This window comes from Canis aureus, chromosome 2 (genome assembly GCF_053574225.1).
Source record: "Canis aureus isolate CA01 chromosome 2, VMU_Caureus_v.1.0, whole genome shotgun sequence".
Lineage (NCBI taxonomy): Eukaryota > Metazoa > Chordata > Mammalia > Carnivora > Canidae > Canis > Canis aureus.
The window spans coordinates 14,435,693-14,460,628 of record NC_135612.1 but is presented as its reverse complement, the minus strand read 5'-3'; the positions used below and the strand labels follow the sequence as shown (position 1 = coordinate 14,460,628).

Below are 24,936 nucleotides of genomic sequence, written 5' to 3'. Positions count from 1 at the left end.
GGGCCAAAGGCAGGCGCCAAACCGCTGCGCCACCCAGGGATCCCTGCAACCTCTGCTTTAAACCATATTTTCTTATCATGTGTGATGAGAAATTAATGGGAATTTATACTCAAAATTACAGATTTTGGAAGACCAAATAAGAGCTCGAGACCAGGCGGCCACAGGAACTAATTTTGCAGTACAGGAGCTAAACACCAAACACCTTCAAGGAGTTGGAGATCTTCGAGGAAGAGTAGCCAGGTGAGAAGAAGCATCTAACAGTCAGTTCTTGCCCACTGAATTCTTATTCCCGAATAAGTTCCATACACTAGAAAAGTAGATATTGTTTTTACATTAGGCTAAATTATCAGGTGGTAGTTGAGAAAGTATAGGATAGAATTTGAAAGCCTTATTCCACCTGTGAGACTCAAGGGGTCTTATAAAAGACCCCTTATATACAACGTCCAGTTTGGTTCCATCTGAAAGTGACAAGAATCATCTTGTCTATAAAGCCCTCGAGTGTCCAAATGCCAACATCTATACAAAGACATGGCCTCACAGCCACAAACAAAATCCCCAAATGTGTCAAATTCTAACAATTAAAACATTTAAAATATATAAGATTGACATATAAAAGTCTAACAAAAGAGACTTACTTTAAAATGGATAAAATTTTAAGTAACATCTTTCATATGATATTTCCAAATCAAAAGAATTAATGCTATGTGGGTTAGCAAAAATCTGTGGGTGTTGACAAGACAATAGCAGGACCATTCTAGTAGGCCTATCAAAGATCACTTGTAAATCACTGACTTAGACACCTCTGCAACTCTACGTCTTCCACCAGCACCTCATTCTTCTCTCCTGGAATACCTTGTTAATCTGCTCTGAAATGTTAGTGACCACATAAGAATTAGGTGATAAACTTCTTTTAGACAGTCTACAACAAAAAATGTGTTAAGCTACATGCTGTATGCCATATAACCGTATGCCCAGACAGTGTGCTAGCGTTCAGAGATTCAATACATGGTTCCCTTCCAATTTGCCAAAACCCCAGGTTTATGTTTACCTGGGAAAAAAAACTCCAAATATAAGAAATTAGATGAACACTACAATGAGAGCCTGTGGTGCCATGGGAACACCCAAATCAGATTGAGGCATAGGGAAGTCTTCCTGGAGGAGGTAACAGTTGAGATGAGTTTTGAAGGATCCATAGCTAGTTAGCTGGACAAGGAAAGATGGAAAATGCACTTCATTTAGGAGGAATAATATGTGCAAAATACATGAGGGATGAATTACTGTGGCATGTTCAAGGGGCTACTCGTGAGAAGGGTGTTTTAGTTTTGGTATTTTGGGGTTTGCATTTAGGAAGAGGTGGGAGATGAACCTCACAAATGGTCTAGGTTAGAGGCTGAGGAGTCTTGTGGGCCACAGTAAGAAGTTTGAACTTTAAGTAGAACATTATAAATAACCACGGGAATATTTTAAGTAAGGGGGTGACATATTTAGCAACACTCTCTAGTAGCTGAATTGCTGGGGTGTGGAAAGGAAGGTGAAAATGAAAGGAAGGCTACTGCAGCAATCAAAGTGACAAATGTGAAAGGCTTCAACTAAAGCACTAGCCATGAAAGGCCAGAGCAGGTAACAGACATTAGGAAAACAATCTATAGGAATAGTACCTATGTGTATACACACAGGTATGCGATTATATTATTTATAAATATATGTTTATACATCAAAATATACAAAATTCTATATTTCATTTTATAGTGTTTGATACACATAAAGGACATTTTATAATATCTGGATAAGTCATGAAGCAAGATAATAAAACAAACACTAGCAAACCCACAATCATACTTAGATGTCCCATGATTTCACAAAGATAAATGCCAAACTTTTGTTTTGCATAAAACTTGGAATTTGGTTTCATTTGGTGGTATGTTGATGACGCCCCAACTATTTTTTTCTGCGAACTGCTTACAAACCTACTATACTATTTTTGTCAATCTTGCCTTACATATAAGATTTAAATGAAACCAAGACATGAGTGGAATACTATCAAGAACAAGATGTGCAATTCTTTTTGCTCTGCTTCAGTTTATTTTTTTTGTCTTTCTTAAAAACAAAAATTATATTTGAAGTCTATACATGATGACTTAATAGATACATGTGCATACTAAAATGGTTACTATAGTCAAGCTAATTAATATATCTTCTTCTCACATAGTTACTATCTTGTGTGTGTGATAAGAGCATTTAAAATCTACATTCTTAGCATATTTCCATTCTCCAACACAATATTATTAACTATAGTCATCTCTAGGTATATTTTTCCTACCTAACTATAACTTTGTACTCGTCAACCGACGTTTCCACATTTCCTCCACCTCCTCACACTGGATAACCACCATTCTACTCTCTGCTTTTATGTATTTGACTTTTTCAGATTCTATATAAGATCCTGTGGTTTTTTTCTTTCTGCACCTACCTTAATTAACTTAGCATAATGTCCTCCGGCTTCATTCACGTATTCGCGAATGGCAATATCCCCCCCCCTTTTTTTTTTTTTTTTTTATTTATGATAGTCACAGAGAGAGAGAGAGAGGCAGAGACACAGGCAGAGGGAGAAGCAGGCTCCATGCACCGGGAGCCCGACGTGGGATTCAATCCCGGGTCTCCAGGATCGCACCCTGGGCCAAAGGCAGGCGCCAAACCACTGCGCCACCCAGGGATCCCCCAATATCCCCTTTTTTGAGTCTAAATAATTATTAAAATGCGTGTGTGCTTGTGTGGGTATTTCACAATTTCTTTATCCATTCATCTGTCAACAGACATATTTTGGCTATTGTGAATATTGCTGCAATGAGCGTGGGAGTGCAGATATTTCTTCCAAGTACTGACTTCATTTCCTTTGGATATAGATCCAGAAGAGGGGTTGATGGATGATGTCAGAGTTTTATTTTCAGTTTTCTGAAGAACCTTCATCCTGTTTTCTATAATGGCTCTACCGATCTATATTCTTACCAACACTATACAAGGATTTCCTTTTCTCCACATACTAGTCACCATTTGTTATCTTTTTATTACTTTGATAATAGCCATCCTAACAGGTGTAAGATGGTATCTCCTTGTGGTTTTGATTTATAGTCTGCTGATGATCAGTGATGTTGGGGACCTCTTCACATACTTGCTGGTCATTTGTATGTCATCTTTGGATAAATGTCTATTCAGAACCTTTGTCCATTTTTTTTTTTTGGTCCCAAAGGACTTGCAAATGAGCCCATCAGCTCTCAGAGCTGGGTGATTTGGAAGCCAGTCTTTCCAGTGGCAGCTGTAAAAGTCGGGGTGCTAGATGTGTGGTCCAAACCCTTCACTCCTCAGGGAGAAGCTGGGATTTCAGGGTCCCCTCCCAATTGTAAGGAAGGCACTGTGCCAAGAAGGTTTACAGCATAAATGTGTCAGCTTTTCCTATTCACTTCAATTTGGGTATTTTCTTACTTGCCTGTTATGTAGGAGTCTTTAAATTAGTTTCTGGAATTTTCTCAGAGGAAACTGATCAGTGTATAGCTATTTATTTGGTGCATTCACAGGGGGAGGAGAAACCAAGAGCCTTCTATTCCTCCATTTTATTCTTCAGTTGTTTAATTACCTTCCCCTTGAATCCTACATAGTGATTTTCAGACAAGGATCATATTTTTTTCCTTGGAATGTCTCTGTTTTATGAAAATTTCTTAAATCTATTTGTTAATTTGAGACAGAATCTGGCTAAAAGCCATAAGACTTAAATTCACTTCCTCTCCTGTTTCGTATATTTTTGTCACATAAGTGACTAATGAACAAGCTGAGACTGAATTAATTACTGTCTTTCCATATATATTGACCTTCATTCCAATTAGTATCTTAGCATAACTGAGATTAAGCTGATTATTTCAACATAATTCCTAACAAACATTTTACAGCTGCATAAATCAAACACAATATCTAATAATGACAATGTGCTTTGAATTTTGTACTTTATTTCTTACTCCAAAACATTGGCAGTTTAAAAGCAAGTGTTTCCAATGACATGAGGTTCTCAAAGTTGTCTGGCCTGCTTTGATACCCTCTTTTCTATTCAGTAGATCATAGTCTCAAGTGCAAATAAGGAAAAGCAAACGTAAAGAATAAGGAAATAAGGAAGTGCAAATAAGGAAAAGCAAATGTAAAGAATACCCACAGGGATGGCTATGATTCACAGTCTGCAGCAGCAGCCAAAGGAGGCCAAACTTCTAGCCACATTTGTCTATTTGGGACCCAAAGGAGAATTTGCTTATGAAAAAATAATGAATTGTGTTGATATGTGATTAAAAGCAGAGGCCATATCCTTTGGAGAAACAATAAAGATACCATAGATATTGTCAACTTCTGAAAAGCTAAGAGTAGGAACTTCTGATTATAATGGTTGAATAAAAATACTTTTACTTCACTTCTCATTGAGACACCTTAAAAGCCAGTTAAAAATAAAAGAAGGGAAACAAAAGCTCCATCTTTAGTAGAACTTGGAAGTCGCCACAACTGCTAACCACAGAGTACACTTCCCAAGTTCTATGGTGTCTGGTCCTCCTCAGATCTTAAACATAATGATTTGCTCCAAATCAAGAGTAATAATCCTAAAAGGCATAGGCCAAATAATTTGTATGGAGCAATATTACCTCAGAGCTCATGTGGGTCATGGGAGAGATAAGAATGTCCCTTTAGAGGTTCAGGTCAGTAACACAGAGCAGTTGGGGAGTGTAGCTGAGGATCCAATCATGTTATTGATCATCCAGGCCCTGGTGCTTGCAAACTGACACCTGAGAGAAATGGGGTGGTGCTATAGGCAGAGGAGGTGGAGGAGGCCTAGAGTGTCACAACAGAGACGGTAGAACTCAATGACTGGCTGTGAAATACAGCAATCTAGTTTTTGAAGAGAAAAATGGGGAAATGGACCCCCCCATTTCACCATCATTCAGAGATGTAAGAGTGATAGTTAGGAAGAATCTAGGTTATGCACAAAAATCACCACCACCACCACCACCACCACCAAGAGACTGACAGAGACAGAAAAACATAAGGCCAATGAACACACCTCAATGAGAGGAATTGCCCCAAAAAACACACCAAAATTTCTCCTGGTTTCAAAGAAGAACAAAAGGAAGAGCTAAAAGAAGATTGCTGAGTGAACAGTCACATGTGGTTTTGTGGTTTTGCTCTTTTCTAAAATCCCACTAAATCTAGCAAAAAAAAAAAAAATCTTTCTCTTGAAAATATATCCACAAAGACAGAAGCTATGAGCGTAGAAATCTTGGAACCTAGAAAATAGACAATATGTGTGGAAACGGACTTAGCAGACCTCATAAAACCAATTTTAAACCTGTGGGATAAGCAGGGAATGATCTGGTTTTACACATTCTCCACAGAATTCTCAAAAGGCATAGGAGTTGGCTGCACCAGAAACCTCTGAAACTGGGGGTGAAGACGGGCACTTGTCTGCAGGGAGGCCTGAGAAGAGCACGGAGAGACAGAGCAAGGAGCCATCTTCAGTTTGTTATTAGCCTTTTTTTAGTTTGTATTGACTTCTAAACTATAGGCATGTTTTAGTTTTATAAAATAAAAATTATTTTTTAAAAAAGGGTTCCCCCAAAAGAGATTATCACCTAAAAAAACAAGATAGACAAACTGGAGTTGCTCAGGAATAAGGTGGGGGGGGGGACCCGAAATATTACAGAGATTAAATATGCTTTGGAAGCCCTCCAAATGGAAAAAATACAACTAAAAATAATAATAATTTCTTTAAAAAAAAAAAGCAAACATGAGCAAACCATACAAAATGAAGAGAAAAAATTTTCGATATAAAAATGGTCGTAAAAAAATGATACCTACAACAGACAAGTAAAACTCATTCAACTTAGACCCTATAGGACTCCCTCAGGAGGAAAGAGAATGGATTCTTCAGGGAAAAATTATGCATGGGTATAAGAGAAGAAAACTTTCTTGAAACAGAGATTTGAATCCATAAATGAGACTGTGAACCCAGAAACATTGCGATGAGAACAATGGAATCAAGAGATCCTGGTCGAAGGATCATCAGAAATAATTACTAGGCAGCCAGGTAGACGAGACAAGTCAGCCTGCGGCCTTAGGCCGGCGGTGGGGTCTTGCGTGGGGACTGGCTACACCCTGTCTAGTCATGACCTCCATTCATCCTTAAATAACTCCACTCAGCGACATTTTTCAGGATAGCCATTCATGCTTTTAAAGGTTGAGAAGCAACCCTGGAGACACTATTTATGTCTCTTGTGTCCATGTGTCTGGCGACCCTGGGCTTGTATGGTAGACAAACTGCAGTGACAAGCAGTGACCTTGGTCTGTCCTTACTTTTCTCAGTTAAGGAAAACTGAAACTCATAGACCTTAAGAAACTTGTCCCAGGGACGCCTGGGTGGCTCAGTGGTTGAGCGGCGGCCTTTGGCTCAGGTCATGATCCCAGGGTCCTGGGATCGAGTCCTGCATTGGGCTCCCTGGGAGGAGCCTGCTTCTCCCTTTGCCTGTGTCTCTGCCTCTCTCTCTGTGTCTCTCATGAATAAATAAGTAAAATCTTAAGAAAGAAAGAAAAGAAAAGAAAGAAAAGAAAAGAAAAGAAAAGAAAAGAAAAGAAAAGAAAAGAAAAGAAAAGAAAAGAAAAGAAAAGAAAGAAGAAAAGAAGGTTTTAGAAGGTTTTCCCAGCTTGCAAAGCTCAAAAGTGGCAGATTCAACGCCAGGTTCCATGTGACACCACAGACCAGTTCTTAACCATTCGGTCTACAAGGTGCAGAGCAGCTGTCTCTGAAGGTCGAACAAGGTGAGAAGTGACAGGGAGCGGTGACAGCAGCAACTGTTTCAATGTAATCTTTAGGGATCTTCATGCAGATCCACGAAACAATATCCTAACTAATGGACAACAGAGCTTGTTTTGACAGCAACAGTTTATACGCACCAAAGTGCTAATGGCTTTTGCCCATGACTTTGGTGCATTCAAGCCAGCTCCCATTTTGATCAGCTTAATTCCAAATTTTTCCTCCCAGCAGTCTCTCCACTCCCACGACTGTCCCCTGGTATCTCTTGAAGGGATTTCTCAGGCAAAATTACCATCTTACTCACTTTTGGCTCAGCTTTGGCACCAAAAATCTGAAAAAACAAATTCATTTCCAGATCCTAAAAAATATTGACAGCTACAAAACAATATTTATAGCACTTAGCATGACAACATGACAATAAGCTTCCTAATAAATATCATTTTAGGACAGTCAAAAGAGTTATTTTATAAAATTACAAACCACAGAGTGATCTCTGATAACTTTGTATAAAGAACAGCATCCTACATCCTATCTTTCGTGCATATAGGACTATATTGAAAGTATAATACAATATGTAACCTGTTGTCTCCCAGGAGAAGCCTTGAGTGGTGATAGTGGGGTGGGGTTCCCTAACAGGCTGGGAAGATGCTTAATCTTCAACTCCAGCCCCATTTCACTAGAATTCCTTCCTTAAGAAAACAAATGCAACTTTATGGGCCAAAACTTCATTCACATGCTAGTGTGAATTGCTTTCATCCTATTATAAGACAATTCTTGACTGAGACCACTCAAAGAGCTGGATTTTTTATTGGGGCTAAGAGGAGGGGAATTGTTTTTTTGAAGATGGGTTGGAAGATGATGGTGACCTGGGACTCTTTGTAGTCAGAGGAGAAATGACAATCTTGAGATCGATGAAAGAGACTAAATGGGGGAAAGTGATTTCAGAATGTAGTATAGAACAGGCAAAAGTTTCAATTTTGTCTACACCACAGGCAGCAGGGAGTATTCCCAACATTAAAATCTACTGGAACTCCTGTGATTGAATAAATATATCAGACTGAAAATCTAAAATCCCTCCCATTTTCTCCCCATGCCTTCATCTACTCCAACCCAGTTCTTTGATGTCAATGTATCATTTTCCAACCTGGTTTCTCTCCCATCAGGAAAAGAAGAGAAAAATGAAGATTTCTGCAGTTATTCTACATCTACTAACTCATTATTCAAAGAACTTTAGAACTTTTATCATCAGGTGAATGCACACATCCTACTGTAGTATTAAAAGTGTTTGAGCCTATTGATCTCACAACCGATTTTCGTCTTGCTGCTAGATGTGACTCCAGCATTGTGAAACTTTCTGGAGACATTCACTTCATCAGGCACGAACACCGGAAAATTGAAAAAACAATTCAAGATTTCATGTCTGCCCTAGAAACTGTTTCTAAGAACTTGGATATGAAGGTAACTGAAATTATTTGGAACTTTTTGCTTGTTTTTTGTTTTTTTAAGATTTTATTTATTTATTCATGAGAGACAGAGAGACACAGGCAGAGGGAGAAGCAGGCTCCCCACAGGGAGCCAAATGCGGACCTCGATCCCAGGACCCCAGGACCATGCCCTGAGCCAAAGGTAGACGCTCAACCACTGAGCCACCCAGGTGTCCCAATATTGGAACTCTTCCCTTATGTGTTATTGCCAGAAGATCATTATAGCTTATCAAAATGCCTAGTCACATGGTAATCTTTCAAAAGAGCTCTTTTCTTCAAAAGAGTTTAAATATGACACTGTCATATTAAAATGTGCCATTAAATATGGCACTGTCAGTTGAATTAATAAATATTTAATGAGCGCCCCCCCCCCCCATGTTCTAACACAGCTACCCACTGTAAGCCTGTGCTACTTGATTCCACTGTTGCTGTTATTCCCTTCCTCTCTGGGTTTTCCTCAGATCGTAGAACCAAGGATTATAAGCAAAGCAATATGTCACGGAAGCTATGATTATTAAAGATGTGAGCTAAATGCGAATTGAGTCTGTTAAAGCCCTACAATAGGTTATGTCTCTCACAAAATAACGTACAAATCCATTGGCCTGGTTTAAAAGGCCATCTCTACACGGACCCCTGCTTGTCTCTTCAGTTCACCCCATGTTTCCTGGCTCACCCTGCACACCCAGTCATACTCAACAACCTGCAGGTAGGTCCCTACTAACTCTAAGATGTTGTGTGGCCTCCATAATATTTGTGCTCTTTTCTGCCTGAAATCCCTCTCCTTTTTCATCTTCCAGTCAATGGCTTAATTAAAGGAGCTAGTGAGAATTCTTCTGTGTCCTTCTTTGTCACATAATTTTATTCATTTATTTCTTTACTTATTTTAGAGAGAGAGCATGAGCAGGAGGTGGGGGTTGGGAGAGACAGAGAGAGAGAGAGAATCTTAAGCAGGCTTCACACTCAGTTCAGAGTCGAGTGTGGGGTTCAATCTCAAGAGCCTGAGATCATGACCTGAGCCAAGATCAAGAGTCAGACACTTAACTGACTGAGTCACCCAGGTGCCCCACTTTCTTGCATATCTTACGTAATGACAAGCACATCTCCTCTGAAGTCATTTGGGCAGAACAAAGTGGAAAGAAATCCTTTGGGAATTGGGGGAGATGAAAGTTCAGTGTTTGATTATTTGTTCATAGGAGCCAGTTTATCAAAAGCAGAAGCTTCACATAGTTTATTGTAGCACCTATGGACTCACCTTGCCCACACCTACACACATCTAAGTCCTAATAGTTTTTTGGTAGATTCTCTTTGTTTTTCAATATATTCAGTCATGGGGCACCTGGGTGGCTCAGATGGTTGAGCATCTGCCTTTGGCTCAGGTCATGATCCCAGGGGGATTGAGCCCCTCGTCGGGCTCCCTGCTCAGTGGGGAGTCTGCTTCTCCCTCTCCCTCTGCCTGCCACTCCCCCTGCTTGTACTCTCTCCCTCTCTCTCAAATAAATCTTTTAAAAAATATTCATTCATATCAACAACAAATCATAACCACTTTATCTGCAGTTTTCTGATTGAAAACCTCAGTACTTTTTTCATAAGGTCATGACCAGAACTTCCAGATCACTGTTAAATAAAGTGTGTTGGTCATAAATGGTCATAATGTGTTGGACTATGAAAAGGTCATAGAGGGCGCCTTCTCCAGTTTCTGACTGTGCTGGGGACATCTTTGTTGTTTGCTGTTGGCCACTGGCTTGATATTTAACCATGCTAAGGAAGTATCAATTTCTACTTACTTCCATTAGTTTTTATTAGTATTTAGTTTTTGTTAGGACTGAATATTTAACTTTATAAATTGCCTTGTAGACATCAACAAATGCCTAAATCATCATATTAGTTGTTTTTTGGTTTGGGTTTTTATTTATTCACTTGTTTACCTCTTTGGATTTCTAATGTCCTAGGCCAATACATTTCCCAATACCGAAACATTCATGCATTTTCTGCCATACAGTCACTGGGTAATCATTAAGCATTTGACTTTGCAGCTAAGTTCAAAAGTGACATTGACTATAGTTCTCCTTAGTTTTGGGGGTTTTTTTAAGGTAATAATATGATATGTATGGTTCACAAACCAAAACTATCTAAGAAAATTTGGGTTGCCAGAGTGGCTCAGTTGGTTAAGTGTCCAACTCTTGATTTTGGTTTGAGTCATGATCTCAAGGTCATGATACTGAGCCCCAAGTTGGGCTCCATAGTCAACAGGGAATCTGCTTGAGATTCTCTCCCACTCCTTCTTCCTCCCCCCTCCCCCACTGTGCCATGACTGTCTCTCAAATAAATACATCTTTTAAAAGAAAGAAAATGTACACTGAGAATTTTCATGGCTACCTCTGTCACCAATTATCACATTCTTTGTTTCCCTCATGAAAACCATTTTTATTATTCTGTTCAAGATTCTTTCAGTATGCCCTTATGCAGATACAAGCAAATGCAACTATAATCTTATTTCCTCCTTTTTATGAAAGAGAGAGTATTTTATATACTACTATACTGCACCTATTTTATTTTTTTAATATCAATTTTACTCAGTTAACATGCAGTACAATATTAGTTTCTGGAGTAGAATTCAGTGATTCATCACTTACATACAACACCCAGTGCTTAATACCCTTCACTCATCTATCCTATCCCCCCACCACCTCCCTCCATCAACTCTCAAATTGTTCCCTAAGAGTCTCTTATGGTTTATTGCCCTCTCTCCCTCCCTCTTCTGCCCTTCCCATATATCCATCTTTTTTCTTTCTTAAATTACACATATGAGCTAAACCATATATTTGTCTTTCTCTAACTTATTTCACTTAGCATAACACACTCTAGCTCCATCCATGTTGTTGCAAATGGCAAGATTTCATTCTTTTTTTGATGGGTAAGTTATATACATATATGTGTGTATATACATATGTGCATGTACACACACACACATCTTTATTCATTCATCAGTCAATGGACATTTGGGCTCTCTCCGTAGTTTGGCTATTGTTGATAATGCTGCTGTAAACAGGGTGCATGTACTCCTTCAAATCTGTATTTTGTTTCCTTTGGGTAAATGGCTAATAGTGCAATTGCTGGGTCATAGGGTAGTTCTATTTTTAACTTTCTGAGGAACTTCCATTCTGTTTTCCAGTGGGGTTCCAATTTGCATTCCCACAAACAGTGCAAGAAGGTTCCCCTTTCTCTGCATCCTTGCCAACACCTTTTGTTTCCTGTGTTGCTAATGTTAGCCACTGTGACAGATGTGAGGTGGTATCTCATTGTGGTTTTGAGTTATAGTCCCTCATGAGCAATGTTGAGCATCTTCTCACGTGTCTGTTATTCTTCTGATGTTTTCTTTGGAAAAATGTCTATTCATGTCTTCTGCCCATTTCTTAGCTGGATTATTTTGTTTTTGAGTATTGAGTTCGATAAGTTCTTTATATATTTTTGGATACTAACACTTTACCTGATATGTCATTTACAAATATCTTCTCCCATTCCATATGCTGCCTTGGAGATTTGTTGATTATTTTCTTCAATGTGCAGAAGCTTTTTATCTTAATGAAGTCTCAGTACTTTATTTTTGCCTTTGTTCCCCTTACTTCTGGTAACGTGTCTAGTAAGAATTTGCTACAGCTGAGGTCAAAGAGGTTGCAGCCTGTATTCTCGAATGGAATTTTGATGGATTCCTGTCTCACATTTAGGTTTTTTTTTTTTCCACTCCTATTTGGAGGTAATATAGGTAATATCTTTTTTCATCCTTTCACTTTACTTATTTTTTTGTATATTTTTTATTGGAGTTCAATTTACCAACATATAGTATAACACCCAGCGCTCATCCTGTCAAGTGCCCCCCTCAGTGCCCGTCACCCAGTCACCCCGTCCCCCCGCCCACCTCCCTTTCCATGACCCCTTGTTCGTTTCCCAGAGTTCGTTTCTCATGTTCTGTCTCCCTCACTGATATTTCCCACTCATTTTCTCTCCTTTCCCCTTTATTCCTTTTCACTATTTTTTATATTCCCCAAATGAATGAGACCATATAATGTTCGTCCGTCTCCAATTGACTTACTTCACTCAGCATAATACCCTCCAGTTCCATCCACATCGAAGCAAATGGTAGGTATTCATCCTTTCTAATGGCTGAGTAATATTCCATTGTTTCTATAGGCCACATCTTCTTTATTCATTCATCTGTCAATGGACACTGAGGCTCCTTCCACGGTATAGTTATTGTGGACACTGCTGCTATAAACATTGGGGTGCAGGTGTCTCAGTCTTTCACTGCATCTGTATCTTTGGGGTAAATCCCCAACAGTGCAATTGCTGGGTACATTTAGGTCTTTATCTTACTTTTTCTTAACTAAACAAATATATCCCGGAGATCACCCATATTAGTACATGGAAAGCTTTCTCATTTTTTTTTTTTTACAACTGCATACTCTTCCTGTCTATATAATAGCTCATTTTACCAATCTCTCACAGATGGATATTTGAGCTATTTTCAATATTTTTCTCTTTCAAATCAATGCTGCAATGTGTAACCTTGCACTTATGTTTGTGTGTGTGTATGTGTATATAGGTGTGTTTGTAGGATCAACACCCAGATGTGTGATTGCTGGGTCAAAGTACATGTTTATTATTTTGAATGATTTGCACTCTGTGGGGCTTTGACCATATTGCACAGCTCCTGGCAATACGAAAAATGTCCTATGTATCCCCATTGCCTCACCAACAGTGTTGACTTTGAATTTTGTCATTCTTATAGGAAAAAACTATAATCTCTAGGTTTCACTTAGTCTTTCTTAATGTGAGTGAGGTTCATACCTTCAAGAGCTATTTATATTTCTTTTTAACAAGCTATCTGTTCATCTTTTTTATCCATTTCCACATTGTTTTTCTATTTTTCTTTTTTGTCTCAATTTCTAGGAGCTCTTTATATGTTATGGAGATGAGCCTTTCACTATGATAGAGCTGCAAATACATATTCCCAGTTTGTCATCTGTCTTTTGACTTTTGGCATGCTTATATTCTCTCTTTGTAGCTAACTTTATCAGTTTTTTCTGTTGTGGCTTCTTTTAAGTCACACTTAGAAAGAAATTCCCCATACAGAGGCCTAAAAGAATTGTTTCTATTTTCTTCTGGCACTTTCATAGCTTTACCATTTATATTTAAATTCTTGACCCATTTGGAGTTTTTCCTAATATCATGCCTTGTTATTTTAATCACTGAGGCCTGACAGTATTTTAATTTAAAAAAAATATTTATTTTAGAGTGAGAGAGAAAGAGTGAGAGAAAGAGAGAGCATGCATGAGTGGGGGGAAGGGCAGAGGAGAGAATCTGGAGCAGATGCCCTGCTGAGCATGCAGTCCAAAAGCAGAACTACATCTCACCACCCATGAGATCATGACCTGAGCAGAAACCAAGAGATGGATTCTTAACTGAATGAGCAACTCAGGCACCCCAGTATTTTTAATACCTGGTACAGTGAGTCCTTTTTGTTGCTTTCTTTTCTCCCTGTTCTTGGTGATAATTGTTAGTTTTTGCATTTGATTTTAAAATCAGTCTGTCTAGTCCCAGCAATCAACAAACTCAATTTTAATTTGTATTGAAATCATCTTAAGTTTATAAATTTAGAATTGACAGAGTCATAATGCTGAGTCCAAGAACATAGCATGCTTCCTATTTGTGCAGGTTTGCTCTTATTTCAATTAGGAGTAGTTTCAAATTTTCCTCATGTATGCATCTTCAGTGTATTTTGGGATTTTGTTATCTTTTTTTCTTTTTAGTTTATCATAATGGAGTTTCATTATGTCTTCTCACGAATTGTTAGTTGCATATAATGAACGCCATATCAGTTTTATGGTCTACTAATTTAGCAAATTCTCCTCTTGATTATAGACATTTTTCAGCTTGTCTTTGTTGTTTTCCAAGCATATAATCACATGATTTTTAAATAATAATTTTACTCCTCTTTTCCCATTTCCACATCCTTAATTTCTCTCCCTGTTCTAATTGCTTTAATAACTCCAGTATGAAATTAAATAAATAGTAGCATAAGGATGGTGGTCATTCTGATCTTGTTCCTGGCATTAACAGAAATGCCCAGTGCTAACAATGAGACTGAAGAAAGAGAAATTAAGGAGTCAATCCCATTAACAATTGCACCCAAAAAGCATAAGATACCTAGGAATAAACCTAACCAAAGAGGTAAAGGATCTATACCCTAAAAACTACAGAACACTTCTGAAAGAAATTGAGGAAGACACAAAGAGATGGAAAAACATTCCATGCTCATGGATTGGAAGAATTAATACTGGGAAAATGTCAATGTTACCCAGGGCAATTTACATATTTAATGCAATCCCTATCAAAATACCATGGACTTTCTTCAGAGAGTTGGAACAAATCATCTTAAGATTTGTGTGGAATCAGAAAAGACCCCGAATAGCCAGGGGAATATTACGAAAGAAAACCAAAGCTGGGGGCATCACAATGCCAGATTTCAGGTTGTACTACAAAGCTGTGGTCATCAAGTTTTTGTTTTTAATCAAGAATAATTATGAATTTTGTCAAATGCCTTTTCAGCATTTGTTGAGATAATCAGGGGAGTTTTCTCTTAAATATACCAGCATAATTATTTGTATATTTCTTATTAATTCTTGTTTAAAAAAATAAATTGCACTTGATTATGATTTTTTTAAGTTGTGCTGCTGGATACTGTTTGCTATTTTAAGAAGTTTGCATCCATGTTTATAAACAAGATTAGTCTCTGTGCAAATGTTTTCAAATTTTAGAATCAATGTTTTGCTTACTTCATACAAATAATTTGAAGCTTCCTTTCTTTTTCTATGCTCTGAAACAGTTTAAAGAGCACTGCAATTATTTATACTTTAAAGATTTGGTCGTTTTGCCTCCAAAGCCATCTGAGCCTATTGATTTATGGGAAGGAGAGACCTTTGATATCTCTGCTCAGCTTTTTCTGGGAAATTGTTCTACTTAAAGGTTCCATCTCTTCAAGGGTCAGCTTTAGTAACTCATTTTTCCTTGGAAAAAAGTACCTTTTTCATCCATATTCTGAAATTAAATTTCATAAAATTGTGCAAAATACCTCTGGTTTTGTTTTTATTCCTTCCGCTTTGTATAGTTTTCCCCCCTCACCATTTTATTTGTTTTTTTCCCCCTTTGATTATATGGGTAAGTTTTTCCTTAACAATATTGGTTGCTCTCCAATGAGCCAGTCTTTTTACGTATTTATAAGTTCTGTTTCTATTTTGTTCTTTCCATATGTTCTTAGCAATTTAAGCTTTGTATATATTTTTTTCTTTTCCTGTGGTTTGTTTTGCTTCACTTTCTTACTTTTTGAACTCCATATTTGTAATCTTCCTTTGTTTTACCTGGTATAAGCATTTTTACTATGAATTTTCCCTGAGCATTCATTTACTTTCCCTTATCTCCTAGGGTTGATATAATGTTCTCATTATTATTTCCTAGAAATTCTCCAATTGTATATTGTATTTTTCTTTGACTGAACATCTTAAGAGGGATTGTTGTTTTTTCTGAGTTAAGGACTTTTTGTTGTCCTGGTGTTCATTTTTAGTTTTATCTCATCATAATTGAAATTTTTGTTACATATACCAGTTTTTGGAATATTTTAAGGGGTTTATTTGGTGGATGGATGGTAAATTTTTACACATGTTCTAAAAGAATATATTCTGTATTTTGGGGGCACAACGTTTAGTCAATACCTAAAAAATTGCTTATTGATTGGGTCTTTTGTATCCTTATTTATTATTTGGTCTATTTTGTCTTGGATTGAGAGAGGTGAATTAAGATCAATAATTATTTGGCTTCTGCTTTCAGATTTGTGAATGTTTTCACTGTTACTTGGCTCATACTTATGACTACTCTATCTTTTTTATTCCTAATTTTAATATCTATACATTTTATGTTTAGACTGAGAAAAACTTTATTACCTTCTCAAAGAAATTACCTCTTAGCTTTACATATCAATCCTATAATTTTTTGTTTTTTTCTTGCTTATTAATTTTTAATATTTATGTATTAGTTTCCTACTGCTGCCATAACCACTTAGTGGTTTATAGCAACATAAGTATATCATCTAATAGTTTCCACAGGTCAAAGCTAGAGCAGATCACCTACTTAAAGTCTCACAAGACAGAAATCAAGGTATCAGTAGGGCTGTGTTCCTTTGAGGCAGCTCTGGGAATTAGTCCTCCACCAGACACATCCAAGTTTTTGGTCAAATTCAGTTTCTTGCAGTTGTGTCACTGTGGTTCTTGCTGGCTGTCAGTTTGAGACTGATGGTCCCCCAGCTGCCAGTTTTCTTTCTCATGTTTTCCATGTGGCCTCTCTCCAGGAACAGGCTAAGTCCATATTATGCTTCAAATCTCTCTGACTCTAGGTGGGAGAGAGTGCTTGGCTTTTAGAGGCTCATGTGATTGAATTGGGCCCAATTGCAAAAACAGGATTTATCTCCCTGTTTCAAGGTCTGTAACCTTAATTAGAGCTGCAAATCCCTTTGGCCCTCTAACATATCATATCCACAGGTCCCAGGGATTAGAGCAATCCACTTCTATCTTAAAGGAGCAATTCCATTTATCACAATTTGTCAATTTCTTCATTCTGCTTTCCCCTGGTTAGTTTGTTATTCTTTTTTAACCTTGTGAAATGAATGGTTTACATAGCTTTATTCTGTCTTATATAATTATAGAAACATTTAATACCACAAATTTACCTCTGATTATGGATATGGCTGTGTCCTATTGATATACAATGTTCTTACTATCCTTTCCTAAGTAAATTGTAATTGCAGAGTTGAGTTATTCTTTGACACTTGTATTAATCCTTTGAGAAGCAAATTCCATAAAGGAATTGATGTACAGGAGATTAACTGGGTATGTGTGGGCGGGAGTGGGGGGATGCGGGAGGGCTGCCTGGATGGCTCAGTCTGTTAGGCATCCAACTCTGGATTTTGGCTCAGGTCATGATTTCATGGGTCATGGGATCAAGCACCACAGAGGTCTCTGTACTCAGTGGGGAGTCTGCTTGAAGATTCTTTCTCTCTCTGCCCCTCCTCCCACTCTTTCTTTCTCTAAAGTAAATTAATTTTTTTAAAGAAGAAATTAATTGAGGGAAAAAAATGTGAAGGAAAATGGGGAGGTTCTTGGAGGAGATGGAGAAAGCCATCGGATTATAAAATAGGCCTATTAGCTTTACATATCAATCCTATAATTTTTTCTTGTTTTTTTCTTGCTTATTAATTTTTAATATTTATGTATTAGTTTCCTACTGCTGCCATAACCACTTAGTGGTTTATAGCAACATAAGTATATCATCTAATAGTTTCCACAGGTCAAAGCTAGAGCAGATCACCTACTTAACGTCTCACAAGACAGAAATCAAGGTATCAGTAGGGCTGTGTTCTGATGGAGAGACAGAAAAGTAAAGTCTGAGCCAGCCATTTTATCAGTTTCACCAAATATTTTGAACCAAAGTCACTCATCAAATAAATACTATTCAGATGCTGGCTGGGAGCAACTAATGGGAACATGGTACCCACACATGGTGATACATCTTAAACACAGTGGTAAGGGCTCTTCGCCAATAATGTTCCTCTGAGTAGGAGATCTGAGAGGCACATTTCCATGTAAAACACTGGAATTAACAGAATTAAAGGAGGTTATTTTACTCAAATGGTTAGATTTTTTTGTTTCTTTGTACTTTTCCTATTTTTAGTTTTCATTCAGTGTGGTTAGAGTCATAATCTGTGCTTTTCCTGCTTTGTGGAATAATCTGAATTTTTGGTTTGTTTTTTAGGGGTGGGGGGCAGGGGCAGAGGAAGAGAAAGAGAGAGGGAGCCCACTGGGCTTGATCTCACAACCCTGAGATCATGACCTGAGCTGAAATCAAGAGTCTGACATTTAACCAACTGAGCTACCCATGTGTCAAGAGTCCGACATTTAACCAACTGAGCCACCCATGTGCCCTTAATCTGAGTTCTTTATAGTCTTATGTCTGCTTGGTTGTTGCAAATGCTCACTGCTCTGGGAAAGAATGAGTGTTTCTTGCTGTTTGCAAGTTAGATTGTTTGGTGTATAAATCTACTAAATATATTTTTTTCATTTCTTCCTATACCTTTGTTTATATTTTACTTATTTGACCTGTTACTTTTTAGTACAATATATAATGTAAATAAAGGTTCAAAACTCTTTTCACTGTGGACGCTAGTCTTCCTCTGTAAAAATGACCATCTTTGTCCCATTTAACATAATTTGCCTCAAATAACATTTTATCTAACAATATTATACTACCAGCTTTCTTTTCCTTTGCTTTTGCCAGGGATATATTTGCCTATTACTTGTTAACAATTCTTTGAAGTATAACTCCCCTAAATAGCCTGTTTTAAGTGTGTCTCCTTTAAATAGCCATTCATGAGCTATTGGTTGTCTACCCAACAGGTACCTATTCAAGCCCTTCTGTTATTCATCTCTTTGAGAACTTAGATTTTGTTGACTTCCCTCTGTCCTCCATGTGACTGTTTCAGCAGTTGAATTCTGTTTGGCCAAAACCTGTCATGTAGTTTCATTCCTCTGGACAGTGATTAGTTTAGGCATGATTATATGCTGCAATTCTGTTTTTTATTTTCCAATTCAATCCTTTTACCTAAAGGAACTTCCTCAATGTTTCTGGCTATGTGGAAGGCACTCCTATCTTAACTTCCAGAAATGGAACTTGTTTTCTATTTTTATATGTCCTAAAGTCATTTAACTTGGAATTCACTTTTGCTCATGTCCCACTCTTCTCTGGAAATTCCTGAGGCCTAATCTTAGGCCACTCATGTGTTTTCCTCAGAGCCTAATTAATTGTGGTTTAAACATTTTTTTAAATTAAAGATTTTATTTATTCATGAGAGACACAGAGAGAAAGGGAGGCAGAGACACAGGCAGAGGGAGAAGCAAGCTCCACGCAAGGAGCCCGATGTGGGACTCGATTCGGGACTCCGGGATCACACCATGGGCCGAAGGCAGGCACTCAACCACTGAGCCCCCGAGGGATCCCCCTAAACATTTACTCAATAAACATTTGGTGAATGTTTACCATTGGCCATCCAATGTGCATTAAGCCTATAATGGTAATAGAGGATATATGGTGGTATACCGTATTGGGGGAAAAAATGAAGAAATAATTAAAATTAACAAATTTAGTAAACTAGTATCAATATTATGTTTTGTTATATCACTAGGTAGCCTATTATCAAAAAGAATATTATAGACAAATAGACAACAGAATGGAACTTTCCTATAATTCTTTCTCTGAAGATAGTTCTGTAACTATTGAATGATTCCTTTAGGAAAAATCATTTTCAAATGCAAATGTGCTTTAGGCTCAAGTTTGTTTCTTGGCTCTTTTAGGAATAGTGTATAATTAATGTAAGTGCTAGTGATTTTCTTCACACACACACAAAAGCTCCCTTTTTACTTTCATTAGGTAATACAGCTCTTAGGAAAGATTGAGGCTTCCAGTTCTGAGCAAATCTCAAATTTAAAGATGGTCCAGGGAGATTATCGCCATGAAATGAACCTTTTGGAGTTCAAGTAAGTGAATGGAAGCTTTTTAATTCTGTTAAGTACATTCCAGAAGGTTTTGCCTAATGAAAGTATTGGCATTAAATGAAAACCCATCCCAGGAATTTGAAACCGGCCAAGACATAAAGCAACAAACTGATGGAGAGACTACTCTACTCTAAAGTAGCTTATACAATATTCATAATAAAGGAAATATGAGGGGAAGTGGGTGGGGGGATGGGTAAAATAGGTGATGGGGATGGAGGAGGACACTTGTGATGAGCACCAGGTGATGTATGGAGATGTTGAATCACTGTATTGTACAGCTGAAACTACTAATACACTGTATGTTAACTGGAATTTAAATAAAACCTTTAGAAAAGAAATATGAATATTAATTTTGTCACTGTTTATTGCAAGTGAATTGATATACAGCTTGACATTTTCTATAGAGTAATTTTAACTTATCACCAATTAATATATTAAAATGCCTCAATGTGATACACTCCACTGAATAAACATTGATTCCATAAGACTATTAAATAATTTTTAAGATAACTTTGATTTACAAGTTTTCCTTTTAAAATTTCCTCTAAGAAAAAAAAAATTTCCTTTAAGATTCCCTACTTGCTCCTTTACATTCTCCTTTTCTAAAGACTGGTCTGTGTCACGTTGTCACTGAGTTTTCTCCTATGCAACAGAGAAAACAGTAAAGGAGATAAGACTCCACAAACATTCAGATTACTAGCCTATTCCCAAATCTTCCTTTCTTGTTTAAATGACCACCATTTCCTAGAGTTCTGGCACAGGCAGAGGAAAATTCTCACTTGGACGATACTACCTTACTGCCCCTTCTCCTCTTGCTCTTTTTCCTCTCTGTCCTACATCACTTGGGCTTAATGACTTGATCAAGTCCAGTATGCTGAATATACTCTGCTTGCTCCATTTCCCCCATCTTTACAGTATCTCATTAAATCTAAGTGCCCCTCATTATAAGACATACCTTTTTTTCTTTACCTCTAAAATATGATGCTAATAATTAAACCATAGCATACTGTCATTTTCAAGACATCTGATTACGGAGATCTTAAATTGGGAAATAGGTTTGTCTAGAAATTGGTGAAAAACTGTAACTGAAAGAAGTAAATGTCTTGAGTAAAGAGAAAATACCCACCCTAAAAAAAGCATGTCTAGGTGCTTAAATTCCAGCACAGTGAAGATGCTCAGTAAATATCTATGTGGTGCTTGATCTAATCCTGTTAGTTTAGAATTAAATAACATGTCCAAAGGAGAAGTAGAAAAGTAGACCATTTCTAGAAGTGCACTTTAAAATGGGCACTTGATGGGATGAGCACTGGGTGTTATTCTATATGTTGACAAATTGAACACCAATAAGAAATAATTTCTTTAAAAAAAGAACTGATTTTCCTTGGAGAGAAAGAGGATTTGTAATCTGGAATGGAATACTGGCTTAAAGGATTGAAGCATATTAACAAACAGCTAATTAAGGAAAAGGAAATTTCGAGAACTATACCTGCCTTATTGATGACGTGGTGTGCTTTTTCCAGTTGGCTTATAGAGGAGTCATCTAAATAGTTAAATATCAATCTGGACACTTTTGTAATAACCTAAACTTTTTTTTCCTCACTTGAAATAATAAAGTCTTACATTTTCATTAGTATTACAGTAATTAACGCTGAAATTATAAACCAAAAATTTCCACAGGCAAATACCTATGAGCTCTAAAATTCATTTAAATACACAACTGACTCTTTTTTATTTAAATCATCAATTTTTTTAATTAAAAAGTAACAAAATTAAACAAAGATGGAAAAAAGGTCTTCATTTCAACTTCCTAATGTAACCCATGGTAACATTAAGGCTATGTCCTTCCCTACTTTCCTCCTTGTTAGTATAAACATCTAACAGAAAAAGGATGTTTATATATGTTATATAACATATCCATTAGATGTATAGATAGAGCATGGCTTTTAAAAATACAGCCTATTCACATTACTCAAAATTTTGCTTTTTTACAATAATCTTAGTTATCTCTCTAGATTGGTGAATACTATTCTAACATTATTTTTAATAGTTGCATAATATTTAAACTTACAGATATTCTATAATTAATTCAATACTTCCACCAGCAATATATGAGGCCACCTTTCTCTACATTCTTACCAACACTGGATTTTTAAATAAATATTTTCCAATTAAAGGATGAAGATTGCATCTCTTGTTTTCATTTGCTTTCCCTTCACCAATGAATTTCCTTTTCTGTGAATTGCCCAGTCTTATCATTTGTCAAATTTTGTATCATGATTTTCATCATTTTCTAATCAATTTGTAGGCTTCCTTCACATTAGTGATATTAACACTTTGAGGTATGTATTGCAAATATATTTTCCTCAAAGAGGATGTAAGGTAGATAGGGCTTTCTTTTTTTCTTTCCCATTCAGAGCATATTTCAAATTAAAGTGAATGGGGTATAGTATTTGCTTCTTTTTTTTTTAAAGAAACAACTTTCTCTGAATAAAGGAATTAAAATTATTTTATTAACATTCAAAAGTGTGTTTAACTGAACAATTTTACTATTTAGAAACTTTAACAATTTCAAGTTTAACAATCAATTAAACATATATCCTATATAGAACTTAAAAGCCCAAAAACTATCTGTGTTTTTTTTAGTGAATTCCCAGGCTTTTGGCACTGATGACTCGAATTGACAAAGGAGATACACACATTCTTTCTTCTGAACCAGTGCATTGAGCCTCCTTTTTCCAGAAGAGTCTTAGTCAGATGTTCAGCTAAGTAATGTCCTAAGCCAACAACTTAGTGCCTATAGACTAAGAGTCTTAGCCATCATAAAATATGCCTGTTTTTTAGCAAGGGTTTGGCCGGGGAAGTACCTACTAGTCACTCCCTAGATAGTTCTTGCTGCTGACAATGTTTAATTGACAGTGATTTATAAGAAAAGAAATTATTCAATCAACAAAGCAAATGCACAGACTCACATCTCCCCACACAGCTTTGAAAATCTCCCCACAGTATTAAGTTACAAACTATTCAAGTCAAAGATGTGTCTCATCCATCTTTGTGTTCTCAGCACCCAGCACATTCAGACACAAATAGAAGCCAATGAACAAATCAATGAATGAATATTTTGAGAACCAAGAATGTTTAAGTTGTGTTTTGGGATATTCAAAGACAAAATCATAGCCACATATAGTTAGCAGGAAAAATAAATAGGTAAAAAGCTAAACATAGGTAAAGTAACAAGACAATGTTAAATGAGGTATATCAGTAGGCAGATATAAAAAATATACTAATTGTTATTGATAAATATATAATCACTGAGTGATTGAGATATTCAGGTGCATTCAGCTCTGCAGGGTGGGTCTTATCCCCATTTTAGTGATGAGGAAGCACAGTCAGGGAAACTAAATAATTTGCCCAAAGTCACAGAGTTAGAAAGTATCTGACTCCAAGTCTCAGATTATGTTATAGATCTATGACACCTCCATCTAACAATTCTAACCAGTGATAAACTAATTGTGCTACAGAAATTCAGGGAATGGACATCACATCTGCTTGAAACTATGAAGGTATGAGGCTCTGAAGGTGTTGGGATTTAAGCTCAAGAACAATATGGAATGATAAGAGGCTTCCTAGCAGAATGGAGGTGGAGTTGCTCTTTAGCAGCATCACTAGAAACCACAGGACATGAAGAACTTAGTTTAAGTATATAGGTATAAATTTAGTAGGAAAAAAATGTTTCTTGGAATTAATTTCTTTCTTCTAACATGAAACTTAAAAATCTTAGATTCAGTCTCCAAAGACTGACTTTGTTGAAGCCACTATCTGAATTCTTGACAGCCTGTTAAAAGAGTGTCCAAGAATTCAAACTTTTCATACACTCCAGAAAAGTTCAATCACTTATTGAATGCAAGACAATGACTTTAAGACAGAAGTGAACTGGTTAAAAAAAAGGGGGTAGGGGCCAGAATGGGGCTATATCCTCATTCATGTATGTCTACTATAACCACAGTGGTCACTAGGATGATTGTTGCAAGCCCCACACTCTCCCTCACCATTCACACTCACCACAGCCATCTGCTATGTCTATAGGTCCCCATTAAATTTTATCTTACCCTTTGTAATTTTCTTCCTTATTATTGCCCTTGGCATGAATATTAACTTGATCCTATCAATATAAAATTTATAAAATTTTTATAAAAACTGTATCTCACATTATCCTAGTAAGGTCTCTGGCCATAATTTAAAAGTATGACTTTTGTGTTTTTTGAAAAGGAAAAAAAAAACCCTATCCATCCATGCATCTACCTCTTTCCCTCCTCCCTCCCTCCCTTATCCATATCTACCTATACCTGATAGAAATACTACCATAACCATTGGAATAGAGGATTTGGGAGCTAAAATGTGAATATCATCCAAGATAAATTCCTCTTGTTGAGATTTTTAACTGTAGATTCTATAATTCATAGAAAAGTAATTCTTTCCTGGAAAATCACATCCATTGTGTTAGGGGAAAGCCTAAGGAAAGAAAGAGATTTATATAAACTTTTATTTTAGCTTATCCTTTTTATCTTTACAGGAGAATGCTTTTTAAAAAAATGCTTTTAAAGATTTATTTATTTGTTTATTTATTTATGAGAGAGAAAGAGAGAGAGAGAGAGAGGGGTAGACACACAGGAGGAGGGAGAACCAGGCTCCATGCCGGGAGCCTGACGTGGGACTCGATCCCAGGTCTCCAGGATCGCGCCCTGGGCCAAAGGCAGGCGCCAAACCGCTAAGCCACCCCGGGATCCCCAAAAATGCTTTTAAAATATAAAATTCTTTTATATTTTCATAAACTACCCAGAGTCTGACTTTTGGTGGCTACCAGTAAAGTGAGTCTCCAATTGCATGTAAAACCTTGGAGTAAAAAAAAAAAAAAAAAAAAAACACCTTGGAGTAAAATGATCATATGCAGTAACTCATTATGACT

The 24,936-nt window shown here is 36.9% G+C and overlaps 1 protein-coding gene across 1 annotated transcript in view; it reads left to right on the top strand.

Annotated features, from left to right (window-relative positions):
• The window catches only part of FAM81B (family with sequence similarity 81 member B), a 55,178-nt gene that overhangs the window by 23,137 nt on the left and 7,105 nt on the right, over positions 1-24,936 (top strand). The window contains exons 5-7 of the mRNA XM_077864341.1: positions 122-240; positions 8,164-8,293; positions 19,849-19,955. Coding sequence (XP_077720467.1) covers positions 122-240; positions 8,164-8,293; positions 19,849-19,955 — 356 coding nt within the window. The remainder of the gene's footprint in view (positions 1-121; positions 241-8,163; positions 8,294-19,848; positions 19,956-24,936) is intronic.